The 21,745-nt window shown below is 36.8% G+C and overlaps 1 protein-coding gene across 4 annotated transcripts in view; it reads left to right on the top strand.

Annotated features, from left to right (window-relative positions):
• Positions 1-21,745, top strand: part of DIAPH2 (diaphanous related formin 2) — an 815,896-nt gene that overhangs the window by 243,719 nt on the left and 550,432 nt on the right. For all 4 annotated transcript variants that reach the window (XM_070502007.1, XM_070502006.1, XM_070502008.1 and 1 more), the window contains 4 exons: positions 679-743; positions 4,266-4,370; positions 8,518-8,811; positions 10,671-10,785. In XM_070502007.1, the coding sequence (XP_070358108.1) occupies positions 679-743; positions 4,266-4,370; positions 8,518-8,811; positions 10,671-10,785 (579 nt within the window). The remainder of the gene's footprint in view (positions 1-678; positions 744-4,265; positions 4,371-8,517; positions 8,812-10,670; positions 10,786-21,745) is intronic.

Here is a 21,745-nt window from a genome sequence, read left to right on the forward strand (position 1 = left end):
CAAGTCTGGGTATAGACATATGTTTCCATTTCTTTGGGGTGAATAAATAGGTGTGGAACGGCTAGGTACAGAATCGACTGTATATGTAATAATGAGAATATTGTCCAAAAGGGGTTCTTCAGCTATTTATATTCTGGAGTGTCTGATTAGACTCAAGAGTTTTTATGTTTGTTTCCCTATTTACATACTGCATTCTGCCTCAGAACAGAAGTTGTTCACATGGAATCTTTCTTTAGGAAGCCTGAATTAGTGAGTGTTATTATATCTCCCCCTCTAGCCTTATTTTAAGGGTCATTTTGAGTCTTAATAATCTTAAGCATAGATTCTTTGGCACCTCCTCACCAATAATAAACTACAAAAATTTTTTTAAAGAATTCTATAATTGTTAAAGTTGGAAAATAATTGAATCCCTTTAAAGGAATGATGAGTTAGTCAAATATGTTTTTGGATTCTTGGTTTTCTGCCTAAACAATACTATCATTGACTTCAGATTCAGTTAGTATGCAAAAGAAAGAAAACATCGTAGTTTATGTTTTATGTATAGTATAAGTCAATTTCCCTTTAATAGCAGTTGACATAAAAATGATAGTCTACATAGTAGAATTATAGGCTGGCAGCCATCTTTTTCCTAGAGATCTGATGCAATAATTTCTAATCATTTTTGCTCAATCTTAATAGATTCTTGTGTGAACAAGGCAAAAGTTGAAGAAAGTGAACAAAAAGCAGTGGAGTTTTCGAAGAAGGTAAGGCTTATAAAATATTAACCATAATTTTTAAGTTTATAATTTAATTACAATACATATTGTGCCTTGTTTCTTCATGCGAGGCCTTATAAATGTTGTTTCAGTTATGTAGTAGTTTGTGTTTCTAGATTTAAACATAGCCACAGAATATTGATTTCTTTCCTGATAAGATAAGATGGCTACTTGTCCCTTTTTATCACCTTTTATCCATTATGAAAGAAAAGCACTGGCCATATTCTACTGAAGTGATAAAAGAAATAAAATTAGGTTGCTGGAAGGATATAGTTAGAAGCAATCAACTGAAATACGTGCCCGCATCGCTTTCCTGCAGCTCTCGTTTACCGTGGGCGGCTCCTTGGAGAACTGTGAGCTGTTTAGCTAGTATTATCGGTGTTATGTCTTTAAAGTCAGAGCTGTTGATAGCAACAGAATGATGCAAGGTGTTTTTTCTCTCTGCTTAAACTTATCTTCTTTGAATTTTATAATTACCATTTTTTAAAGATTTTTATTTTTTTTCCTTTTTGTCCCAAAGCCCCCCAGTACATAGTTGTGTATTTTTAGTTGTTGGTCCTTCTAGTTGTGGCATGTGGGACACCGCCTCAGCATGGCTTGATGAGCGGTGCCATGTCCGCGCCCAGGATTCGAACCAACGAAACCCTGGGCTGCCGAAGCAGAGTGCACAAACTTAACTACTCAGCCACGGGGCTGGCCCCTAATTACCATTTTTTAAATGATGCTGCTACTTCATGTAGGTTTGGTGGAATGTGAGGTCCCCCTTTCTTTGTGTGTTCATACCAGCTTTATGAATATCTTAATTTTGTTTAAATCTCGGATTGTCTTTTCCTTGTTTCATGAAAGCATAGTATACTTTTATGAGCTTCCACCGAAAGCTGCGTTTCTTTGTCGTAGACCGTATGAAGCATTAGTATAGTATTTCCCGTTGGTGGCAGGGAGAATCATTGAAGCACAAGTCTAAAAGCTCTCCAGTTTGCAGCCTTCTGACAGCAAGATAAAGTGCTTACATATTGCTGTCTCTTCGAAGTTATGACTTACCTTGGAGATTAGATAATCACTTTTGCTATCACTCTAGAAATTATAGAGTATTACTAAAGTTACTTCAGGGCATCTGAAGAAATGTCTTTGCTCTTTCAGTCACTAGACTAGATTTTAAGAGCTTGAGCATAAAACGTTTGTGTGAAGCTGTCATTTTTAGTGGTGAAAGGAAATGCACGCTTTTTGATTAATAGACCTTTATATTTCTCATGTTCTTGTTTTAAGTAGCACATTTGAAATTCCCTTTGAAAATCTTAGGCTCGCCTTAATTTTTCGCTATCACTGTATTAGATACCATAAGACTGGAACAAATTATGATCATCTATCTGGTAAAATTTTCTATAAGCATGTATTATGGGAAAAGGAATCCTGAAATAATAAAAAAGAAATTTCAGTGTTTGATGCTTTATTCTCATCACCAACATTTAGAATGAAAACATGTACGGCCTCCCAGTGGTTATCTGCATGTCTTCTCTTATTCTGGGTGATTTTAAGAGGCCATATAAAGTAGTAAAAGAAAAGGCGAGGGATGGCTAGAATGAGAAGCAGTAGCTGTAAGATCTGATCTCAGCTTTTCCACTGATTAGCTGTGACTTTAAGTACACCACTCACTCTTCCTGGATCTTAGTTTCTTTGTCATTAAAAGGACAGGTCAAGTTTAACAGCCTTGTAAGAAGGCTTCCAGCTTGTGTATCTTAGGTTTCTGTGATTCCTGGTCGACACGTTTACAGATTAAGATCATTTTATTTTTATTTATTTTTTAAAGTTCTTTCATTTTGGCGAGGAAGATTGGCCCTGAGCTAACATCTGTTGCCAATCTTCCTCTTTTTTTTCCTCCCCAAAGCCCCAGTACATAGTTGTAGGTCCTTCTAGTTCTTCTACGTGGGATGCCACCTCAGCGTGGCTTGTTGAGCAGTGTGTAGGTCCACGCCCAGGATCTGAACTGGCGAACCCTGGGCGGCCGAAGTGGAGTGCATGAAGTTAACCACTATGCCACCAAGCTGGCCCCTAAGATCATTTTAAATCACAAGCAGAAACTTGGGGTGCCTCTCTTCAAATATACTAATAAACCATTTGTAGAGGAAGATTGTGTACAGTGTGCTTGTGTAGGCACCATGTTTCAGAAGCACACAGCAGACGCTAACTTTGGGAGGGAGGATGGGACTGTAGAATCGGATAAATCTTAACATGCGTAGTAGTGAAGTTGAAAAAGCCCCATCTTCTCAGTGAACTAGGAAACCAAGTCATTTATTGACTGTGAAGGATCTCGGATGGGTTTGAAATTTAAAGAGATTAGAGATCATATGGACCAACCTCTGCAGGACATTTTCCTGGGACTCAAGTAGAGATGAATAAAAGAATTAGTGAAGGAGTATTTCAGGTTTGACCCAACCACTATTATTATCCAATTTGCTCACCCACTCTTTCTTCACACTTGGTTGTGAATGGTATTTTATAATTTCCAAAGGTCAAATCTACTAGGAGGATGAATATTTATTAACAGTGAACATACTTTTTTATTGTTCCACAAACTCTAAGGCAATTCTAGACAGTAAGATGTATCACCTTTAGAAACAGAAATACCATCACTGGAATAACGTATAGACTTCTAAACTGACTTGACATGACATTGACAATAAAGGGCAAATGCTCTGTAGCTGGACATAAGTGGAATTCACTCTAAGTATGCCAGCTTGTTTGGGCCTGCTTAGAGCCCTGACTGAGGTGAGGGTGGGGCAGGAGGCAGTAAATGGATATTCACCATTCAGATGGTCTCTTTGGCTTAGCGCGCTGTAATGGAACCTCTCATTTCCCCTTACAACATTTTATACAAACGTTTTGGTTAACTGTCTGAAGGAGGATGTAATCTGCCATATACCATTCTAATGTCAGATTTTGTGGAGCCTCACTTTTTGGATGCTAGACAATTAAGATTATAATAGAAATATTCTAATTTGTATTAATGTACATCCTTTTGAGCGTTCTAAAAGTGCAATCTCTTTTCAAGATTAAATATAGTTAAGAAATTGAACTGCTCAATGGCTAATTTTTGCTTCATTTTCAAATAATTCGATAAACTTAAAGGTATGGGATAAAACATTAAAAAACATGATTAATTCTTAAACCTATCTTTCAATAACAAAACAATAAAAATTCCATTCTATGTGAAGAGAGACTTCTCAGTCCACCTTTTTAAAAATTTGTTTTGTATTTCTTTTCTCAGAAGTGAAAAAGGGTTTGTTTACCTTGGGTTGGGGGCATATTTCTTCTTTACTACCACTGCAAGCAATACCCCACCCCCCACAGGGAGGCTTAATTGTCAGGAAAATAATCAAGAGCTCTGATTTTCTGAGTGACTTGGGAATTCAGCAAAGCAAGAGTTGCTCCACTTAGTTAATACATAATGTTATTTGAAGCTTTCTCAAAACTGTATTATGAAGTGTACATTTATGGTGGTGATCATTGCAGTTCGATGAAGAATTCACAGCTCGACAGGAAGCTCAAGCTGAGCTTCAAAAAAGAGAAGAAAAAATCAAAGAGCTTGAAACAGAAATCCAGCAACTTCGAACCCAGGTAATGAAACAAGATATAGACTTTGTGTCATGTCACAGTGAGTTCGATGGTAGAAAATTATCTTGTTAGATGGAAGGAAAAATGTGACCAGAAGCAGACTTTGTGGCAGTTTCACATTTTAGTTGAAGTAACTCTATAGATTTGATTTTGTGGGACAACAAATCATTTTAATATTTGGAGAAAAATAGGGCATTCGTTGCTTAAACTTCCCTGAATATTTTTAATGGAATATATGATACAAGCAAGACTGTTTCTGAAATGAAATTTTCATGATGATTTGAAAAATTGGATGCATAGTATTTTCTTTCAAAAAGAATGTGGAAATGCTCATTAATTTTAATTATCCCAAAAGCTTTTTGAGACCTCTTTAAATCATGAATGCCATAATTTCAAAACCTAGCAACTTTACATTTCTACCTACATTCCCTATGGTGAAAAGCTCCCATATACACTTAAAATCTTAATTATGGTATCTAAACTTTAGAACTGATTAAGTACTCTTGACACTTTTTATGTTTCAAGTGAATATTAAGAAATGGAAGATTACCTGTTAACATAGTGGATGCTCAGTAGGTGTTTCTTGATTGACTAGGTTTGTTTCCATCAGTCTACTGAAAAATGAGTTCACAAGTCCCCCATGAACTCCGAATTACCCAATGCAGTGACCTTTTCCTGCTCTCAGCCTGTTTCACTTATCTATAATATTCAGTAATTTCTTTTCACTGAATCTTTCTCTTTTTTTGTATCATCTGACTTCCCTTTTGACATCTCTGAGAACTTAGTTTCTCTTTAGATTTTTGCCCCCCACAAATGGTGACGTTCCCCCATGTTCTGTCCTCTGCTCTTTTCTCCGTTTGTCCTTGCACTAATATCCCCTTGAGTAACATAAATTTAAATATCCCCTTGTAGTAGGTTTCAACTCCCCTGAGTTTATCTCGTATTTTAAGCTCTTGATTAGCTCTCTGCATGTTGAAATCAAACCCATTATTTGCAGTCACCTCCCTTTCCTCAAACCAGCTTGGCCTCCACTCTTGTTTAATTTTACCACCAATTTTTTGGAGAGTAAAGCTGGAGTTTCTTTGCCTTTTCCCTGCCCCACCACCTGACAAATTAAGCTGGTCACTGTTTTATGTCAGCTCTTTCTCTGACTCTTTTTGCCCTTGTATCAAAACCCAGGACGCCCAGGGCCACTCTCTCGTTACCTCCCGCCTGGCATATTACAGTTGTTGCCTAACTTTTCGCCCTGCCTATAGTCTCTTCCTCCTCAAATTTATCCTTTATGTCAGTGGCAAATTAATCTTCCTAAAACACTGCCCTGACTTATTGTCACTCCAGGCTTTAATATGTTCAATGTTTGCCTGTTGCATTCAGGATTAAATAAAAATCTCCTTAGCAGGCATTGGAAGCCCTTCTATCCTGGGCTCCCTTATCTCCCCTTTGCAGCCTGGTCTCTGACTGCTCCCCGACCTGCAGCCTCTGTTGCAGCTAAGTCACCTTTCCTCCCTGCACATTTAGAATTTACTGTCTCCGCACTTTTCCTTCTGCCAGCGTTTCCCACACATTAGTCACAGAGATGCTAATAGGTTTTTCATGAGGAAAACATTCCATAGTCCAATAAATTTGGTATACTTGAAATTTTCCTCTTGGAGATTCACGTTACTCATTAGCATATTAAAGGGTCTGAGATGTCCTACATTGAAGAAACTTGTCCAATTCTTTTTGAGACAGCTTTCTCAAATTCATTTACCGCAGAATCCTTTATCGCAGACCACCTGTGAACATCTCCTGGAAAATAGTGTTTTCATGGAACTTCGTTAAGAAATGCTAAATTATGTTATTCTCTGTCAGAAATGCCCTCCCTTGCTCATCGGTGCCTGCAAAATATATCCTTTAAGGATAAGCTCAGGAAGATATCCTTTGGAAAGCTTCACCAAAAACTTCGTTAGGGGATTTCTCGAAACTTCTCTATCACTTTCGTAGACCGCTCATATCGTATTTGTTTGGGTGCCTGTTTTATTTCTTCTACTTGTTCATAAGCACCTTGAGGTCAGTGTCTTTACTTATTGTTCTTATTCAAGGCCCTGCTGCACCTACCATTTCGTGAATTGTTGCTTATTTATTACTAAATTAGCTGATCTGTAAAAGTGCAGAGTCGCACAGTCCTGTCTGGGGCACCCAAAATTGTGTCAAATATTAAATTATTCATTTGCCATATTCAATTCTCAATACTCTATTATAGCCTAAGTTAATTTTTCCATTACTAATTGTTCATGGGAGGGAAGAAAAGGGCTGGTATGATTCAATTTTTAAAGACTGGTGACATTTAATATAAATGTTTGAGATTCTTTATTAAATTTGTAAAATATGTATTTAACTTGAGTAAAAGCCCATGTTAAAGTAATAGCATTTTTAGGGTTGCACAAGTTTCGTATCATAAATATGATCTAACAGAGACAAAATTTGATGCTTACAAACACATACTACTTTAACTTTGCTGTTTATTAATAAAAAAATGGGATACGCATTTTACCTTTAAAGTTATTCAACAAATCCATTTATACACAAAACTTGTAAGGTAAATTAGCAATTTCCTGAAATTTTCAGAGGAATTATTTTAATTTCCCCCAGAATTTATTTGATTTCCCTTACCGTTTTCTAGAATTTTGCTATATTAAAAATAAAGTTAAAAGAATTTTGCATGTTTTAATCCCCTCTTTAATTCTTCCTAATCTCAGGAAAGGATTGTCATTTGTTAAGTATATAAACATTTAGTTGCATATATATATATACACACACGTAAACATTTATATATGTGAATAAAGTGGGCAACGCGCATTGAATATTATGAGAAACATTTCTATGATTATGATTGTTAATATTCTTATAAATATACGAGTTCTTTAAATTGTTGCTCCAAAAATATGCTTCAATTTATTTATTTTGTAAAGGTATTTCCAAGTTTAGTTCACACAATGAAGTAGTCCAAGTAGGAAATTCACATTAGTAAAGATAAGAAGACTTTCTCCCAAATAAAAATAACACTACACCAAGAAATTTCATTAGTTTTAAACCTTTCATTCAGTTAATCTAATGTCATGTCTTGATTACAAAAGATGTCCGTTCATTGGTATGAGTTTCTTAGGAATATTTATAATAAATAACTCCACTTTTATATTTCTTTTGGAAAATGAACCATTGTGATCAGTAATGGTTTAAAGAAACAGGTACGGGTTATTCATCAAAACAGTAGACCATGTGGAATGCTGCGTTCTCCTTCATCTGTCATTCATTATCTACAGAATGAGCTAGCTTGACGTTGCTTTCTTGTGGTAGACATGTTATACTCTCCTCATAATCCAATCTGAGTGAATTAATTCCCCTCGTGGCAAATGACACCCATTCACAGGAGGCAGTCTGCTATAGCGGCCAGAGGACTGCATTAGGTGTGAGAAGAACCACGTTCAAATCTTAGTCACATTTCAGACTGTGACCTTTCGTTAGTCACCTAACGTTTTTGCAGTTACAGGTTCTTAATCTATGAGTGGTGAGATAAAGGTGAGATAAAAATAACCTACCTATTTTATATGGTTATAATAAGGATGAAAATAACTTTTCATCATAAGATGAATGTGATTTTATGTTAATAAACATATATTACTATGCAAATGGATGTTGCTTACTATTATTATTGGTATTAGAGGACAGTAAGTTAGTGGTGCTATGAGACAGACTCTTTGTGTATAGCTAATTGGCCCCAAAGGAGTCAAATCTATGACCTTCTATTAATTATCCCGTATTCAAGCCAACCAGTCTAACAGGCCCAAACTATACAGTACTTCTTTGCATATATTTATAATGAAATATTATTTTTCATTATTTTGGAGGAGTGTTCCAGAAAATCTTTGAGGATGCCACCTTTCCTGGCATTAGTGTGTTAGCAGAAGTGGTCATTGTCTGGAGTTTATAATGCTTATCAGGAATCTATGCAAGTCTTTTCCCTGTATTGTTAAAGCCTTAGACGCTGCTCAATTAACTGAAGTGCATCCATACAGTCTTAAACAAACAAACCACAAATGTCGACGGATGAGTTTTCTTTGTTACTATATTTTACCATGAGCATTCCTACATTGGATTATTTGTATTTCAGGGACCCGGACTCCTAGCTTCATCAGGCATTCCAGGCCCTCCTCCTCCACCTGTACTCCCAGGTGGGGGTCCCCCTCCACCCCCGCCTCCACCACCGCCACCTCTACTCCAAGGACCTCCCCCTCCTCCACCTCCTTTACCTGGAATAATTGGCGTCCCAACACCACCACCTTTGTTTGGGGCGCCTCCTCCACCACCTCCTCCCCTAGGAGCACCGCTTGATCTGCCATATGGAATGAAGCAGAAAAAAATATATAAACCTGAGGTGGCCATGAAGAGAATCAACTGGTCAAAGGTAATCCTATGACTAGAGTTTTTGGCTTTGTCTAGCCAGAATTGATTGTCAATGTGTGAATAACTGTATTGCTACATGTAATATTATGTAATGTTTGAGAACGCGACTGCTACTCTTTTGCTTTCCTTTGTGAGTTCACCATCTTATGTTCGTCTTTTAGTCTAGTACTTAGAGAATTGTAAAGTCCACAGGTAATTTGAAATTAATGTAGAAGGCAAAAGGAAAATCAAAGTGAAAGTGGTGTTAGACAGTAATATACGAAATATATCACCGAATGAAAGATCATTTTGATTCTTTTACCGTTGTTAACTTTAAGTACTATAACATTCTTAAATATAATCTTTTTTATTATTGAGACTTTTTATCTTAGTTTTGTTCTTAGTGAATGGTTTTTTTTTTTAGTTTTAAACTTTCAGATAGTGTTAAATAAGTGACAGTATTCACTATTGATGTAACCTAATTGTTTTTTGATGTGATGTATGAAAGTTTTTTCTTTTGAATGTTATTTTGCTTTATTACTATCAAATAATATATCTTGTGAAAAGCTTATTATCAAGATTGACACAGTCCCCATTCACTAGGAACTAATCCTCTAATGAAAATACAATTACCCAGACCCCCATATGGGGAAATGACTTATCCAAGAACATACAGTGATGTCTGACAGTGTCTACATAGTAAATTGGTTTGACCAGAAGAATGGTTAAATTGGTTTTAAAGTTAAGTGTATAATTATGCTTTGTCCATAAGATTAAATGAGGTATAAATGGTTTTGGAGTGTAGTTATTTTTTATTAGATACACTCCACCAAACTGTAAGATCCAGAAGCTGTTGGCCCAGTTATTCTGTGTGTATAAATGTAATGATACAGTGTAATGGTCCATACATATCACAAAGCATCATGATGTGCTGGAAAAGGAACAGTCCTAATCTTGGGTTTCAGTGAAGTAGTTAAGAGCATAATTCTCTGGAGCTACACTGCCTGGCTTAAATCCCCCCGTTGCCGTTTACTGGCTTGGGCAGCCACGTAAACTTTCTGTCGCTCAGTTTCCTCGTCTTTAACGTGGAGATAATAATAGGTCCTGCTTCAAAGGATTATTGTGAGGATTAAATTAGATGCATTAACAGATGCAAATCACCTAAAACAGTACCTGCACATAGTAGGAGATATGTAAGTGTCAATTATTATTATGATTATTGCCTTCAACCTAGTCAGTGAACATGGGGAATTCACTTTTCTAAATCTCAGTTTCCTCATTTGTAAAAATCCAGGAGCAAGAAGAATGTATATGAGTTTGGGGAGGAATTTACTAAATTATTATTATTATTATTATTAATTTATTTTTCTTTGAGTAAAATTAGCCCTGAATTAACATCTGCCACCAATCCTCCTCTTTTTTGCTGACGAAGACTGGCCCTGAGCCAGCATCTGTGCCCGTCTTCCTCTGCTTTATATGTGGGACACCTGCCACAGCATGGCTTGACAAGCAGTACAAAGATCCGCACCCGGGATCCGAACCGGTGAACCCTGGGCTGCCAAAGTAGAATGTGCAAACTTAACTGATACGCTACCAGGCTGGCCCCTACTAAATTATTTTTAAGAGTCCTTCCAGTAGAAGGTTTTTTAAAATGTAATTTGCTGCGTGGCCTATTGCTATCGGGTACCTTTTCTGTTCACCAATAGAATTCTATGACTTTCCCAATGAATATTTGCTTCAAAAGTGTTATTCTGGTAGATCCTAAAATTGATTTAGTAGGTAGAAGAGTAAAGGAAATGTCATTCAGCCTTGCTGAAAGTGAATTCTTTGAAAAATTAAATAGGAAGTAATCATTTAGAAACTTTCTTATTTTTTTTTCAGATCGAACCCAAAGAATTATCTGAGAACTGTTTCTGGTTAAAAGTTAAGGAGGACAAGTTTGAAAATCCAGATCTCTTTGCACAGTTGGCACTGAATTTTGCTACCCAGATAAAAGGTACGTTTTATTTTTTTAAATATAAATTTCTTACTCTGATATATTGAATTCATCACTTTGATAAAAATTTTCTTGTAATTTGTGCACGTATAATCTTTCCACACTGGACAGAGTCAAACATAAATAGATGAACATATTAACTATATTTTACCCAGCGGCTAAAGGAAGATAGCTCTTTTTCCTTTTAATTTTATTTTGCATAAATGTTATTCTTCATCTGCAAATATGGGTTTTATTGTTATAGTTTAATATCTGAGTTATACCCCTCTATTATAAAGTTATCATTTTTACTGAGAAGCAGAGGAGATGAATTTGTTGATTCACCATGTAAGAGAAAATAATGTAACAGAATAGTAATAGCTCAGAAGTTTTCATGAAATTGGAATAAGATGGTTGCCATAGTGCTTAAATAGTCTTTTACGTTGATACTACTTATTAATTTGGTTTCTAGAAAATTTTATAGTTTTTTCTATAAGCAGAGTTTCTGGAATAATATCAAAATCTGGTACCTAATAAGTGTATGTTACTGATTTGATAATAGAGTGCTTCGTTTATGATTAGATCCTTAACGTCTTGTAAATTTCACACGTAATTTTCGTGCTATGTAGGTAACTTCTCAATCTTGTATTTAATTATTGTGAATTTTTGGTATTTTATTTTAACATTACTATTTTACTAATTATTGCAGAATTGATAGTTGAGTTGAGCATAGGATTTTTTCAGTCTGAATGAGTCTTTACAACTAAGAAATTTATCTATTCCATAGGCCCATGCCTTGGAATTAGCATTCATTTGTCTGATTTGTCACAACATGCCCTAGGGTGTGGGAATGTGAATTCTGGAAGATTCAGAGAGAGAGAGATAGGTGAAAATTATTCCTTCTCAGCCCTTCTATTATATGTTGCACACCGGAGGTGCGTGCACTGTATTTGTTGTTCCTCACAGATTGAAGTTCACACACACACAGAAATTTGGGGTGATTAGGGTATTCTGAAGAATTTTGACATTCTAAAAAATACCTGCTGTTAGGGTTTTTTTCTTTTTCCTTTTTATTTGCTATAGTAGACTTCACATTTAAAGGGCTCTTCAATGACTCCAGAGATAATTATAATCACTTTTTTAAATTAAAAAAATAAAACATGCCTATGTCCAGGTATTCATATAGTAAAACAAAAGCAGAACAAAAAAGGCGTGGTAAACATGTTGCTTTAATCCCAGACTTGCAGCTTCTTTCCCAGAGCAAACCACTCTTACTACTTTCTCACATTGCCTCCTAGAAACAGTCTATACTTCTAGAGGCATATGCATATTTATCATTTTTTTCTTTTTTACTTCTTGCTGTTTTCACTTTATGTACTTGGATATTATTCCATAATAGCTTGTGTTTATCTACTGTGTTCTTTTTACATGCTGCATAGAATTCTGTGGTATGGGCCTATCTTAATTTATGTAACCAATCCTCCATTATGGATAGTTACATTAGTTCCAGTCTTGCTATTTCAAGCAATGCTACGGCGAACACGTATCTACATATACCTTTGTGCACCTAGGATCTAACTGTAAGATACATTCTAGAAGCAAAATTCCTGGATAAAATGCTGTGTGTATTTACGATTTTGATAGATATTACCGAATTCCCTGCCAAAGAGTTTGTCCCTTTATAGTGCCACCGAAAATATATGTGAGCGTCTGTTTCCCACAACCTTTGCCCATCTTGGAGGTGAAAATGGTAGATTGTCCATGTTATAATTTTTACTTCTTGCATTAGGAGTGAAGTCGAGCAGCTTTTCTTCTATTCATAGGCAATTTTTTTAAAAGGTTTTTTTAAAAAATTTTTTCCTTTTTCTCCCCAAAGTGCCCCGGTACATAGTTGTATATTCTTCGTTGTGGGTCCTTCTAGTTGTGGCATGTGGGATGCCACCTCAGCGTGGTTTGATGAGCAGTGCCATGTCCGCGCCCAGGATTCAAACCAACGAAACACTGGGCTGCCTGCAGTGGAGCGCGTGAACTTAACCACTCGGCCACGGGGCCAGCCCCATATTCATAGGCAATTTTAATTTCTTTTTCTGTGAAATTCTCCCTCCGGTCCTTTGAACATTTTGCATCAAGTCATTGCTCTTTTACTTATTGATGTATTTATTTGGAGTCCCACAAGAATCATAGGTTTCCTAAAATTTTAGAGTTAGTCTGGACTTTAGAAGTGATCAAGCCCAGACTCTCTATTTTACAAACGAAGAAAATGAAGTTTGAGACAAAGAAGTAAGTATAAAACCCATTAGAGAGTTTCTAAAGGTAGTGTGGTATAGTGGGAGAAGCCAGAGGAAAGGAGGCGCACATATTTGCATTCCAGCTGCGATGCTTGTAACCTCTGAGACGGAATTCTTTCATCCATAAAATGAGTAGACTAATGTTTACCTAGTGGTATTGTGAGAATTAAATAAGGTTATATATTTAAAGCACCCAGCCCAGTGCTTGGTATAGCAGGCACTTAATAAATATTAATTCTCCTTTCCCTTTCATTTCACGTGATGCTGTGTGTGTGTGTGTGTTTTATTTTAGTTATTGACACTTAATACAACTGTTAATTCAGCAGGAGAATTTCCTGCTCTTTTGAGCAGCACTTGGTAGAGCCAAACAGTTACAATAGAAGCAATTCTTACTGCGGCTGCTCAAACCTAATCAACCCAAAGCAAAACTAGGAAGGAGTCACATAAAGGCTCTCATGTACTCACTGCTGAGAATACCGCATCTTCATTCCTCTTAAGTCTGATTCTCTGAATTTTTTATACGCTACTCCTCCTGCTTCTACTTTCCTCATTTTTATATTGGAGTGCAAATAAGATAGGAGCACCATTCCGTACCATTACGTTCACTAAGATTTATTTCTGAAAGGGCATTTAAAGGAACAATTACGCATCATAGCGTATTCCAGACATGCATAACACAGCCCAAACAAATTTTAATGATGCAATACTGCCATTTATTTTAATAACACTTAATAACTATTGATTGGTTTTACTGTAACAGCTGAAGTTCCTTGTCACTTGCAGTGCCTTGATTCATAATTTGGTCAATAGGTGGCAGGATCAGTAAGAAATCCGCAGGCGGCTCGGCTCCAGTGAACCTGATCCACGCTGCTGCCCTGGCTTTCTGAGCTCCAGGGCACCACTTTCTTCCTCATTCTGCTGCTGTTTGCCGCTCACTTAGCTGCATTCCAGAAGGAGGAACTCGCTCATTGTTTCTAAGACCTATTTTCAAAGCCCTTAGACCCAGTGTTCCAAAACCTCTGAGAAATTCCTCCTCCTGTGGGGGGTTTTGAGAGCGCTCAGGTCTCTGTTCTCCCTAAATGCTTTGTAAGGCATTACTGGTCTATGTTTCAAGAACATCTTTAACATAGGAGTTTCAAGTTGCTTCTGCTTGCTAAAGAGAAAGAAGTTTTAAAATACACTAGGTCTGATACCTCTAATATTTGAATGTGTAAATATTTATTATATGAAAGTACCATCAACTTATGCTTTTTATTTGAGTTACTTATTCTTAGAGTTTTAGAGAAAATTATTTTTAATTTTCTATTGTGAACCAAATTATTTCTATTTTAGGAGAGAATGGGTCTCTCGTTTCATTTAATTTCTACTTGTAGAGTACCCACTCTGTGCAAGGTACTATACTAAATAGGAGAGAGAAGTGAATAAAGTCTTTCCCCTGTACCAGGGAACTCGTCATCTAGTGAGGGAGAAAGGAAGAGGTACACTGCGTTTAGCCCAAGTTGTATTCAATGTTGGCATAGATTTTTTTATTTTTTAATTAAAAAAAATTTTCCCACAACTAGAAGGACCTGCAACTAAGATATACAACTATGTACTGCGGGGGCGGGGGGGGGGTTGGGAAATAAAGCAGAAAAAAAAAAAAGATTGGCAACAGTTGTTAGCCCAGGTGCCAATCCTTAAAAAAAGAAATTTTATTTTATTTTACTTTTTGTTGGAGGAAGATTAGCCCTGAGCTAACATCTGTGGCCATCCTCCTCTTTTTGCTGAGGAAGACTGGCCCTGAGCTAACATCCGTGCCCATCTTCCTCTACTTTATATGTGGGATGAGTGCTACAGCATGGCTTGCCAAGTGGTGCATAAGTCTGCACTCGGGATCCGAACTGGCGAATCCCCGGCCACCAAAAGTGGAATGTGTGCACTTAACCACTACACCACTGGGCCAGCCCCGGCATAGATGTTTTTTAAAAGCCATGGGAGCATAAATGGAAATACTTAATTTTGAGTAGGGCAAATGGAGATCCCAGAGGTGGTATAATTTGAGCTGGGCCTTGAAATTTAAGTAGAATTTCATTAGAGGAAAACAGAAAGAAAACATTCTAGGCAGAGAACATCATTAACAAAGTACGGGAGGGGGTGAAGTGCATACTGTGTTGAAAGCACAGCCTGTTGCGTTGGGGCTTTGGGGTGCAGGTGATAAGATGAACTTTACACTCAGGAAATGGGGTTTTGTTCTTTAAGCATTAGGGGCACAGTAATTTGATGATTAACCGTTGAGCAGGCCTGTGGCAGACAGACAGGCGATGGGAATTCACAGATAGGTGATGGAGCACTGATTCTGAACATACATCAGTAGCCTAGGCAAGATGGAATGGTATCCTGACTGGCACAGATTCTTAAGCTTAGTCTCAAAGGTCTCTTCTGGTTTCCAATTCCGGTGTTTCCGTGCTCAGAATGTTTAGGTTCTTGTTATAAGCCATAATGATGCCATATCACAAAATATATCTCAGAATGCTTTCTAGATTAATGAAAAAATGTATACATATATTAGAGGCAGCTGGAGAAGACCCTATTAGTAATTTTGAATATACATCATATTTGTAACTGTTGGAATTTGTATATGTGTTCTAGTCTTATTTATTATTCAATTTGATGATATTTGGGAACATATAAACATCAAGGCTATAATAATAGTGTTATTTTCCTTAAAAATCTATAGTAATTATAGATTACAGTGATATTATGTAAAAATTAAAGTAATGATGGTTAATATTAACTAAACTTGAAATAATAGTAAAATATGTAGGTTATAACTGCTAATCCTAATTAGAATTTCTAGGGTTCTCCAGAGGCTTCAGGAAGAACAAAGATAGTGTGTGTGGAAGTTGTAAGCAATTTCTTTGGTTTTAATGTTGCTTAGAGGAAATATAAGAAATAAACATAAGAGGTTAATAAAATTTAGCTTCTTCAATAATATATTTCAGTCGTGCAATTTAGCTTTAATAATAACAGTAAACTGAGGTGTTATAAATATTTCAAACGCATATAAATGTCATTGTGCAATTCTTGAAATATTGGACATAGCTTCAAAATTATGGCGAAACTGAGTTTGAAGATATATTTATGTAAAAGTACTTTTTCTCTAGGATCATATTTTACATTGTGTTTTGTAGTCTTAGAATCAGCAGGGTGCTTTTGAAGATACCCACCCTTGTTTGGTTGCTTAATACACTCTTCTGTATTTAGTGAGACAATGAAAAAACAAGAGTGGTGAAATCGAATATGTCTCTGTCTTCATAATATAGAAATTCTTGGAATTGACTTGAAAATAATGAGATGTCAGTCTCATAGTGCACAGTTCCTATAAGAGGGTGGTAAAGTGTCCTAAGAGACCTGGTGTCCCAACAAATAATTTGTCATCTTAATGACACAATATGCATGCTCCGTCATGTAAGCATTAATATGCAAAGGACCAAACCCAGAAGGCTTAATTCTTTTAGGCAGCCAACTAAAAACCATACATAGCTGTATATAATTTCATCATTTTTACTATATCTAAATTCTTTGGATTTCTGTATGTAAACTAACTGATCGTCTTTGTCTGTCACCTTACCAAAGCTTTTTTATTATGAACACTTTAAGTGTTTTAACCTATGGTGACACATGCTTTCATTTCCAGTTGTCATATAGCAGCATCGAACAACCACCTCCTTTCTGTAGAAGAGGGAAAAAGGCATTTGTGAGCCAGAGATACATGCCATCATTGAATTATAAGTCACTAATTGTAAAGAGAAGCTGAGACAGTGTGTCTTGCGCCTTCTAAATGAGTAGTCTTCCAAATGGCTCTATCTTTACCTGTTGGTGATAGTGTGGTGATTGTACTACTTCTGCTACTAACGCCATCACTACTAATAACAATAATAATGGCAATCATAATAATAACATTAATAGCAATAATAGCACATTTGCTAAGCATTTACTATATCCCAAGAGCTTCACTACTCATTTTAAATTTGCATCTCATTTATTCCTCACACCAGCCCTCGATACTATTATTATTGTTTCATAGGTGCAGAAACTGAGGCTATGGGAGATAAGCGATGTGTCTTGTTCACAAAGCTAGTAAGTGGCAAAGCTGAAGTTTGAACCCAGGTTCGTTCTTAATCACGTCCCTAAGCTGTAACAATGACTGAATACCTTTTATGCCCTTAGTAATTTGTGCGTTTTGTTGCATGGTTAACTGATCCCTTTTTAATGCTATAGTTTCACATATATTGTCTTGTGAAATGTGTAATCCTAATTATCCTGGCACTGAAGACAGTTCTTCAGAGCTTAAAGCAAAGCTCGGAAGTTGTACCTTCATGGAAGGGAATAAGGTTATTTCTTCTACAACTAAGATTTTTTTAGTTGTTTTCTGCATAGAATCTATCAGTTGTAAAGCATTGCTATGACTTGGGGTCTGTCTCTTCTAATAATGAATGAAGGAGTGTGGTCTTCATGTCATTAGGCATTTGGTGAAGATATAGTAATATAAGTGGTTTTTCACGGGGCTCCTTTGAGGTTAGCTTCATAACATTATAGATACCTTGTGTTATTTTAATATGATGCTTTTTAGCTATGAGTTAGCATGTCTTTCCCATTTCAGTAATTTTTGCTGATAAACATTGTATCGATTAGTCATGACAGCAGGTGTTTAGTTGATAGCATTTCCAATTCACACAGATACTCATTCACATTTAGAATCATTTTCTAGCCAGATTAGTTTTATCTTGGCAAATGGAAATTATTCATATTGAAATTCAGTGGAAATTTTTAACACAGCTATATAAAACTACAAAGGGGTGTGTTTTGTTCCAACTGTATATTGATGGCAGTTAAACCAGTTCTAGAGTTATTTTGCATGATAGAAGTAAGAACAAGAGGTTTATCTGATTTTTTTAAAGAAATATGTTTACTCTAGAGAGGTTCATATCTGGTAGCTTTTCTAAGACGTTATAAGTAATCCCTTTAGTCAATTAGACCTTGTTGGTTACAGTAAATTAAATTGTTTCTTTTCAGTAGGTTATTCAGTAATAGCTGGTTGTTACTTAGTTTTCCCTAATTTTAAACTATGCTTTTTGGTATTATTATTATTTTTATTATAATTTTCATTCATATCATTATTTTTTATTTTGCTTTTTTATTAGTTTTTTCAGTTTTATTGTGATATAATTGACATGTAACGTTGTGTATGTTTAGGGTATAGAGTATAAGGATTTGATATATGTACATATTGCAAAATGATGACCACAGGAGGTTTAGTTAACATCCGTCACTTCACGTAGTTACAGATTTTGTGTGTGTGTGTGTGTGTGTGTGTGTGTGTGTGTGATGGGAACTTTTAAGATTTACTCTCTTAGCAACTTTCAGATGTGCAATACAGTTTTATTAACTATAGTCATCATGGTGTATTTTACATCATCAGAACTTATTTATCTTGGAGCTGGAGGTTTGTACCTTTTTGTCATCTCCATTCAATTTCCCCGCTCCCTACCCCTTGCCTCTGGCAACCACCAATCTCTTCTCTATTTCTATGAGTATATCATTATTTTAAAACAATGTTTAACATCTCATCAGGTAGGTGTGTCAACTGAGTGAGATATATTTTGTATTAGGTGCCCTCCAGATACTGTATGGGAGATGACCCAAGAAATCCAAAATTATAACTTAAAAATATCAGTTCCATTTAACACATGCTTCTAGGAATACAGTTGCGCTTGAAAACAGGTTCCTGTTTTTGTGCATGACTATTATGTTGCAAGAATTTTAACTTTTAATTTTATTGTCGTGATGGATGTTAGTTACCTATAGCTACATAACAAATGATCCCAAAATTTAGCAGCTTAAAAGAACACACATTTATTTTCTCACAGTTTCTGGAATTTTGGCACAGCTGGGCTGAGTCCTCTGCCTCAAGGTCCCTCACAAGGCAGCATACAACATGTTATCAGGCTTGTGGTCTCATCTGAAGGCTTGAGTGGGGAATGATTTGTTTTTAAGCCCATCCGTATGATTTTTGACAGCACTCAATTTCTCCAGGGCTATTGGACTGAGGGCCTCCATTCTTCTTTGTGCTTCTTGTCTAGCTGCTGCCGTCAGTTCCATGTCTCATGGGCCTTTTAATAGGGAAGTTCACAAAAGGCAGTTTTCTTCATGGAAGAGTACGTGCCAAGAAGGAGTGAAGAGAGAATGCGAGCAAAAAGGAAATCAGTCTTGTAGCCCACTCTCATCATTAGAAGCAATTAACTAGGTCCAGCCCTCGCACACACATGGAGAGGGTATTTCTCAAGGGCATGAATACCAGGAGGCAGGGAGCATTTGGGAGCCATTTCACAAGCTTCCTCTGACACGGATATATACAATTTGGTTTCTCAATAATTACAAGTTCTAGCTATCTCTCTCCTTGATGATTTCAACAGAATCCTAACTGGTCTCTCTGTCTTCAGTCCTGTTTCCTTGTGAGCAGTTTTCTACAACCTAGTCAACCTTGTCTTTTTAAAGTGTAAATTATCATGGCACCTCCATGCTTGGAACGTTTCACTGACTACACATCTTATTCAAGGGGACATCTAAACTCCTCCTCATGCACTTCAAGATCATTTGTCTCTTTATTTCCCCTGAATTGTCCTTAGACTAAATTCTTTTGTTCCTAGAACAGAGGCACTTACAAGACTTTGCAACTTCTCTGTGAACACACCTTCACTAATTCTTTGTTTAGGCTCTATTTAGTTGACGCTTCCATCAGAATGCAGTGTTCATAATATATTATACAGGTATACCTCGTTTTCTTGTGCTTTGCTTTATTATGCTTTGCAGATATAGTGTTTTTTTACAAATTGAAGGTTTGTGGCCCCCTGTGTCAAGCAAGTCTATTGGCGCCATTTTTCCAACATTTGCTCACTTCATGTCTCATTTTGGTAATTCTTGCAATATTTCAAATGTTTTAATTATTATTATATTTGTTATGGTAATCTGTGATCAGTGATCCTTGATGTTATTATTGTAATTATTTTGGAGTGCCATGAACTTCTCCCGTATAAGACGGTGAACTTAATCAATGTGTTGTGTGCGTTGTGACTGCTCCTCCTACTGGCCACTCCCTGTCTCTCTCCCTCTCCTCAGGCCTCTCTATTCCCTGAGACACAACAATATTGAAATTAGACCAATTAACAGCCCTACAGTGGGCTCTAATTGTTCAAGTGAAAGGAAGAGTTGCATGTCCCTCACTTTAAATCAAAAGCTAGAAATGATTAAGCTTAGTGAGGAAGGCATGTCAAAAGCTGAGACAGGCAGAAAGCTAGGCCTCTTGTGCCAAACAGTTAGCTAAATTGTGAATGCAAAAGAAAACTTCTTAAAGGAAATTGAAAATGCTACATCAGTGAACACACAAATTATAAGAAAGTGAAACTGCCATATTGCTGATATGGACAAAGTTTTAGTGGTCTGGATAGAAGATCAAACCAGCTACAGCATTCCTTTAAGCTAAAGCCTAATCCAGAGCAAGGCCCTAACTCTCTTCAATTCTATGAAGCCTGAGAGAGGGGAGGAAGCTGCAGAAGAAAAGCTTGAAGCTAGCAGAGGTTGGTTCATGAGGTTTAAGCAAAGAAGCCGTCTCCAAAACATAAAAGTGCAGGGTGAAGCAGCAAGTGCTGATGGAGAAGCTGCAGCAAGTTACCCAGAAGATCTAGCTCAGATCATTAATGAAGGTAGCTACACTAAACAACAGATTTTCTGTTGTAGACGAAACAGCCTTCTACTGGAAGAAGATGCCATCTAGGACTTTCATAGCTAGAGAAGAGAAGTCAATGCCTGGCTTTGAGAAGATGCCATCTAGGACTTTCATAGCGAGAGAGGAGAAGTCAATGCCTGGCTCCAAAGCTTCAAAGGACAGGCTGACTCTTGCTAGGGGCTAATGCAGCTGGTGACTTGAAGTTGAAGGCAATACTCGTTTATCATTCCAAAAATCCTAGGGCCCTTACAAATTATGCTAAATCTACTCTGCCTGTGCTCTGTAAATGGAACAACAAACCTGGATGACAACACATCTGTTTACAACATGATTTACTGACTATTTTCACCCCACTGTTGAGACCTGCTGCTCAGAAACAAAGATTCCTTTCAAAATATGACTGCTCACTGACAATGCACCAGGTCACCCAAGAGCTCTGATGGAGATGGAAATGAGATTAGTGTTGTTTTCATGCCTGCCAACATATCATGCATTCTGCAGCCCATGGATCAAGGAGTAATTTCAACTTTCAAGTCTTATTATTTGAGAAATACATTTCGTAATGCTGTAGCTGCCATAAATAGTGATTCCTCTGATGGGTCTGGGCAAAGTAAGTTGAAAACCTTCTGGAAAGGCTTCGCCATTCTAGATGCCATTAAGAACATTTGTGATTCATAGGAAGAGGTCACAATATCAACATTAACAGGAGTTTGGAAGAAGTTGATTCCAAGCCTCATGGATGACTTTGAGGGGCTCAAGACTTCACTGGAGGAAGTAACTACAGATGCCGTGGAACTAGCAGGAGATCTAGAATTAGAAGTGGAGCCTGAAGATGTGACTGAATTGCTGCCATCTCATGATCAGACTTTAATGGATGAGGAGTTGCTTCTTATGGATGAGCAAAGAAAGTGGTTTTTTGAGATCGAAT

The sequence above is a fragment of the Equus asinus genome, chromosome X (assembly GCF_041296235.1).
Source record: "Equus asinus isolate D_3611 breed Donkey chromosome X, EquAss-T2T_v2, whole genome shotgun sequence".
Classification (NCBI taxonomy): Eukaryota; Metazoa; Chordata; class Mammalia; order Perissodactyla; family Equidae; genus Equus; species Equus asinus.